This window comes from Sceloporus undulatus, chromosome 6 (assembly GCF_019175285.1).
Source record: "Sceloporus undulatus isolate JIND9_A2432 ecotype Alabama chromosome 6, SceUnd_v1.1, whole genome shotgun sequence".
NCBI classification, from domain to species: domain Eukaryota; kingdom Metazoa; phylum Chordata; class Lepidosauria; order Squamata; family Phrynosomatidae; genus Sceloporus; species Sceloporus undulatus.
Genome location: NC_056527.1, coordinates 150,689,016 through 150,695,741, shown reverse-complemented (window position 1 = coordinate 150,695,741; position 6,726 = coordinate 150,689,016). Strand labels below are relative to the sequence as shown.

The following is a 6,726-nucleotide window of genomic DNA, read 5'->3' as shown; positions in this document are numbered from 1 at the left end:
CGCTTTATACAAATAAGGCGGAATCATCATGATCATAATCACCATCTTTACCCCCACCAGCACCACTACGACTTCTCCTATTACTAGTACTACCTTTTCTATCCCCAGAGGAATCGCCTCCTTCTTCTCCCTCATTCAGTCTTCACAACGGCCTGTAAGGTAGGTTAGATAGCGGATGAAGCCAAAAGGATAAGACTATTGTATTTCCAGGGCTTGGGCCGTTGCCATTGGTGTGTTATGGCCACAAATAGCAATTGTGGAGCAATTGTAACAAGTTTAGCTGCTGATATAACCAGGCGATACACCCTATTAGTGTCCCAACAGGACTCCAGACTGAGAAGGAGATTGCAAACAGAGACCGTACTGGAAGGAAGATGGATAGAAATCAATCTATCAATCAATATAAGGCCAGTTAGTGAGCATCATGGGCTTGGGTTTATTTTGAATATCCCCCCCCCCCCGGAGCAAGGAAACCTATTCCCCTTCAGCTCCTATTGGACTCTATCTGGTGTTGGTGAATGATGGGAGTTGTTGTACCCCAACACCCAGAGGCCACAGTTTTCCTTCCTGGCTTGGCTCCCCATGTCCAAGTCTGGGGGAAAAAATTCATCTTTTTGGATGACAATGCCCAGGACTCCTCCTAGCCAGGGGGATACTGGAGCTGTAGTCCAACTAGGGGAACCTTACAACGCTCCACATCACATGAGCCCGTCATTGGCTCTAAGTTTTAGTGGTTTCCTTTATAGAAAAGTGGTGCCAATTTTCTGCAGGCCAGAAATGCCTGCTCAGTCCTGGAGCTAACATTTCAGAGAACAGTTTGGTCAAACATTCATTGCATTTGAGCTTACGTCCGGGAATGAATCCATGGGACCACCCGGCAAACTTCCATCCTGTACTATAAGTGAACTTGTGTTGTCAGAAACCACCGCAGCACCAGGTCTTTGAGCATCTCCGAGGGCTGCTTTTCTGCATCAAGATAGACTCTTTCCCTGGAAAGGACAGCTTTTTGTGATTCTCCATCCTACCTTCATGCTGGAAGGGATGGAATAACTGATAAGGAAGTGAGGACAAAAGAGAGAGGGAAGAAGTGTGTGTATTTCGCCTCTTTGCTATATCCGGCTCCAGTTGGAAAATTAAAATAATCCGTCGGATAATCGGCTTCTCATTGCCAACTTTTTTGGGAGTGACCAAGCCAGTCTTAGGGTGCATCTGCATGCACAGTTTGACCACTTTAACTGTCATGGCTTTATCCTACAGAATCTGGGATTTGTGTTGGTGGGCATTAGAATTCCTTGAGAGGATTCTGAATACTTCATATCCATTTCTAGAAGTACGCCACTGGCAGGTCCATTTTTTTTATTTTATTCATTTTTGTACAGGCTGTGTAAACCTACAGCACTTAAATATAAGTTTTATAATAAAGCTTATAATCATAATACTTTTGGAAGCTGTACATCCCAGGATTCCATAGGACAGAGCCATGGTATTTAAAGTGCATCAAACTGCTGGTGGGCTGGATGAGGGAAAACCGACTCCTGACTGACAGAGAAACGGAGGTACTTGTGAAGGTTCCCCTGGTCCAGGAATGGCGGTGATTCCACCTGTCCTGAACGGGATACGCTTCCTGTGAAGGACTCCGTGCCGCAGTCTGGGGTGCTTCTTGACTCGTCGCTTCACCTGACTGCTCAGTGAATGCGACGGTCAAGAGCACCTGTTATCCGCTTTGGCTTGTTCGCCAGCCTGCGCCCCTACCTGGCCCAGAGGGACCTTGAAACCTGGTACACGTCTGGTAACCTCGAGACTGGATTTCTGCAATGCACTCTACATGGGGCAACCCATACCAAACGCGGAAGCTACAGATGGTACAGATATGGCCGCCAGGCTGATCACTGGCACTTCCAGGGCCAGCCATTACACCGTGCTAAAAGACCTGCATTGCTATGTAAAGAATGAAAAAGTTACAACATCATCCCAAAAGGAGTAATGTTGCTCCCAGTTTAGTTACAGCTTACTTATAACAGCGTTAGTTTGAAAAAAGAATTAAGTGCAAGCTCTGCATATATGAATGAAGGCTGTTGCCCCTTACCGAGTCGGACCACAGGTGTATCCTGTAATGCAAGTCTTGGAACCCTGAGCATGCAAAAAAGAGGCTCCTATCCAAAGCGTGACGAGCCTATGGGAGTGTTGGCTGGGGATGATGGGAGTGGTAGTCCAACTGATCTAGAGGGGGCCCAGGCCAGGGAAGGTGCTAGTGGACTTACCCGTCCGACCGATCCCTGCACTGCAATGCACCACGATGGGTGGTCCGCCTGGATGGCCTTTGTATCGCGGACCCAGAGCACTGACTGCTACTCTTTGCTGCTGCTTGACTGCCCCCAGGAAGTCAATGAGCGTCGCTGCCGAGGATGGGACTCCGTAGTCGGGCCAGCTCACGTACTGGAAGTGGGTCACCAGGCGCCTCTCGCGGCTCTGGAGTAGGGAAGGGTCAGTTGGAGAAGATAGTAATGATACATTGAGTTGTTATGGCTTTTGGCGGCCCTTGCACCTCTGTCAATAGCCTGCAGAGAGCAACATGTTCTTCATCCATGATCTCCAGGGCTCACCCACCATCCCTGAGATGCTGAAAAGGCTGCTCACCCCAATATTCAGTCCTGAAGAAGCATTTTGGGGGGACTCTGGGGACCACAAAAAAACAGCCCCATGGGCCACATTTCCTCCCAGTATCCATATTCCTATAGAAAACTTTTCAGGACAAATAGCTTTTAGAAATACTTGGGGTAAATATATGTATGCCTTGTCTTAAATGTCCTTTGTTTATGTTATAATTTATTGCTTATATTATTATTATTGATTTTATATAAGACAATATACATAATACACATCATCTAAAGACATTTAACATATAACGACATCTCACAAATTGAACTACATATATTACATGAGTAATATATATTCTAAAAGACATGTAACATATAATGTAACTTCCTTCTATCTGGAGTTCTCTCATTTATTTTATCTTCCTATCTTTATTTCTGCATACTCTACTTTAACTCATTTTTCCTTTATATCTAGCGTTATTATTATTATCTTTTATACCTTATCTAGTCTTATAGTTGAGTAAACTTCTAATTCCACAAATTTTTCATGCATAAATTTATAGTATAATTCACATTTTCTTCCTTTTTAACTTCCCACCTATGAATAATACACACCTTTATTATTGTTTATATTATTATTGATGTTGTGCCATGTTCATGTTATGGGATATTCATCCTTCTGGAAGAAAATATTCCATAGTCTTTTCACCCCAGTTTTTTTTTTGGGGGGGGGGGGGAAGCCAAGGTTTACAGGAGGAATATTCTCCCAATTTTTTTTTTCTCTTTTTAAATTTTATTTTGGTGAACCTTCACATCTTTGGTTCAAAGGGTAATTTTTGTCGGCTCGCATTATAACCATCTTTCTTTTCCGCCCGTCAAAACTGGCCAAACTGACCCGGCTCCTTGCAATTGCTCCCCATACCTCACAGTTGTAAATCTCCAGCATGGTTTTTTTGTAGTGGTTGAGGTTCTCCACTCCCAAGTTGGTGACCGTCAGCGTTCCATAAGAGGACTGGAAGTCTTTCTCCAATGGCCAGTACTGACCACACTTCCTTCGGCCTCCTTCTTCGAGCCTGCAAGGCAAAAGACGTAGTGAGGATGATGGAGGATTTGACTATTTCCCAACTTCCTACCCTGAAGTTGTAATGCTGATTCAAGGATCTCAGATTATGAGACACCTCTAAATAACACAACACAAAATATTTAAAAGTTTGTGAAGTTGAAGGCTTTCATGGACGGCATCCATAGATTTATGTGGGTTTTTCTGGCTGCGTGGCCATGTTCTAGAAGAGTTTATTCCTGATGTTTCACCAGCATCTGTGGCTGGCATCTTCAGAGGATGTAGGTCAGTGGTGGCGAACCTATGGCATGTGTGCCAGAGGTGGCACTCAGAGTCCTCTCTGTGGGCACATGTGCCATCACCCCAGCACAGTTTGTTATTAGAAAGCCAGAGGGACATGGCATTTTGCAATAAATAAGTGGGTTTTGGGTTGCAGTTTGGGCACTTGGCATCACTGATATAGGTTCAAGTTTCTTTCTTTGAAAACGCCAGCCGCAGATGCTGGTGAAACATCAGGGATAAACACTTCTAGAACATGACACACAGCCCAAAAGCCCCACAAAAATCTATTTCAAAGTTTATTAGGAAAATAAAAGGTTTTGTCTCTGTGAATGTTAGAAACTGGTGATAATTCTGTTACAGACTTACTCTCCTTTATCTAGAATTCCCAAATCCCAAATGGTCCAAAATCCAAAACTGTCCAAACATGTGGCTGAGAAGTGACACCTTTGCTTTCTGATGGTTCATCGTACACAGACTTGGTTTCACGAACAAAATTATTAAAAAATATTATCAACGTTAACAGAAATAAAAGATAATGAATAAACAGAATGAATTCATAAGTGGAGAAATTCTGAAAATTTAATGGCAGGACTATCTTTGTCATAATTGATATTCTGAAAGAAGCTTTTAATAGAATGACATATTGATCCAAAATAATAATTAAAAAAACACTAAAAGTTAAAAATCAGGAGGAAGTACAAAATCTGAAATACTTCTGGTCTTAAGCATTTGAGATAAGGAAGACTCAACCTGAACATCTACTAGAAATGTTTCTTCCTGGACTACAGCTCCCAGAATCCCTGGGCCAAACTTGACATAGTTTATGGACCTCAGCATGATTTAGTTCTGTAGCAAAATCTTTTGATGTGTCACAGAAAGTAAGAGGAAAAGCATTTTTGGGAGAGAATCCCCATCTCTCCAGTGCACAGAGGACCAAAGACCGAACCTGCATAGGTCCCTTAGTCACAGATGGACCTTACCTTGTGGTCATGACAATCACCAGCACATTCTGTTCCCACACCATGCGCCAGAAATCATTATATGTGTTTTCTAATGGTCCTGAAAAGAGATGGGACATCCATTACAAAAGGAAAGAAGCAACACTCACCCTCTGAGGACAGAAGAAAGCTGCCTTGTACCATCAGGTCCATTGGACCATCTCATAGTGCCATGTTGTCTACGCTGGGCAGTTGGGCAACCTTTGCAGATTTAGACCTACCTTCCTGCCTTAGAATTGTCCAAAATGAACCACCCAATTCAAGTTCACTATAAATAAACCCAGAAATCCACTTTGGGGTTCCTCCCCCCAATTGGTGTTTTTGACATCAAACAGCACCGGGGGGAGAACTTCCAGTAGGGGAAGGACGTAAAAATGGGTCATACAAATAAAATAAATGAATAAATACAATGCTCTCACCATTTGGTTTATATAATGACTAACAGGGATTCACTAAGGCAGTGGTTCCCAAACCTTGGTCTGCCAGATGTTTTGGACTTCATCTCTCAGAGGTCCTGACTGTTGGCCAAGGTAGCTAGGACTTCTGGAGGACCAAAATTTGGGAACCACTGCTCTAGGATGTCAAACTAGTGTCTTCTCCTTTCCCAGCTGGAGGTGCTATTGGATTGAACTGGGGCCTTCTGTAGGCAAAGTTACTACCAACAGAACTATGGCAATGGCTATGGATTTAGAAGACTTCTGCAAAACAGATGGTCCAGCCCACAGAGAGAAGACCTGTGTCCATTAGCCAAAACACTTTTCAATGGATCCGCCATGTGAAAAGTCTGTACATCTCTGGATAACCAGATGCTTGGGGTCAAGCATCAGAAAAGGGCCAGCAACAACATACACTGGGGAAAAGTTTGATGGATGCATCTTGGTGGTTCCCACCCTTTGGTCCTCCAGATGATTTGGACTTCAGCTCCAATAATTCCTGGCTCTTGGGAGCTGAAGTCCAAAAATGGAGGACCAAAGGTTGGGAACCACGGGTCTAGCTGACTGTGAGTACAATGCTGGACCTGTAGCCTGACGAAGCAAAAGCCATGGTTTGCAAAAATTCATGGACTACAACTTCCAAAGACTTCCAGATATGGATGTGTTTACTACAGATCCTAGCATACTCCTGTGGCCATGCTGGCTGCAGGGGTTTCTGTATGCTGTAGTCTAAAAAAGCCCCTGCTTCCAAAATGAAGCAGAGCTGCCATCTGGTGCTTGAAGCAGCAACTGATTCCTTAACAATTTGCCCTGAAGATGCAACAGGGAGGAAACTTGACTTGAGCAACAATTTCCCAATTCTAAAGAGCCTCAAGAGGTATTACAAAGGTAAGCACAAAGGGAGCATGGGGGCATCCTTACCTTGGGTGCCAATGTAAGCATTCCTCTGCTTGTAGCCATCCATGAAGCTGGCATTGATGTAATCGGTCAACTGGAGAAACACAATGGAAAACTCTTGAGACGTACAAACTTGGGGAAACTCCAAATGATACTATCATCTCAAATAACTCTGAGTCTTCTGCCTCCCAAATAAACCCAAATAAACTACCTATACTGCTCAAGCGAGAATTATACAAAGAATTAAAACCCTATGATAGGTCTCTTGGTTGCAGACAGCAGTAGGCTAGATCAGAATTGGCCAAATACGGGCCTCTAGAGCTTGTTAATTGCCAGCACTCTTCATGGCTGGATACAGTGGCTATGGTCGGGTGCTTTATCAGCTATATATAAGAAATTGTTAGAATACTGGTTGGAAAAGGAAATCATAAAAGATAATATGATAAAATGGGCGGTAG

General features: G+C 43.5%; 1 protein-coding gene across 1 annotated transcript in view; it reads right to left on the bottom strand.

Moving 5' to 3' along the window:
- Positions 1-1,939: 1,939 nt before the first annotated feature.
- The window catches only part of LOC121934017 (tyrosine-protein phosphatase non-receptor type 9-like), a 71,035-nt gene continuing 66,248 nt past the window's right edge, over positions 1,940-6,726 (bottom strand). Inside the window, exons 8-11 of the mRNA XM_042473994.1 lie at positions 6,293-6,362; positions 4,920-4,998; positions 3,520-3,670; positions 1,940-2,469 (exon numbers count right to left, since the gene is read on the bottom strand). Coding sequence (XP_042329928.1) covers positions 2,221-2,469; positions 3,520-3,670; positions 4,920-4,998; positions 6,293-6,362 — 549 coding nt within the window. The 3' untranslated portion in view covers positions 1,940-2,220. The remainder of the gene's footprint in view (positions 2,470-3,519; positions 3,671-4,919; positions 4,999-6,292; positions 6,363-6,726) is intronic.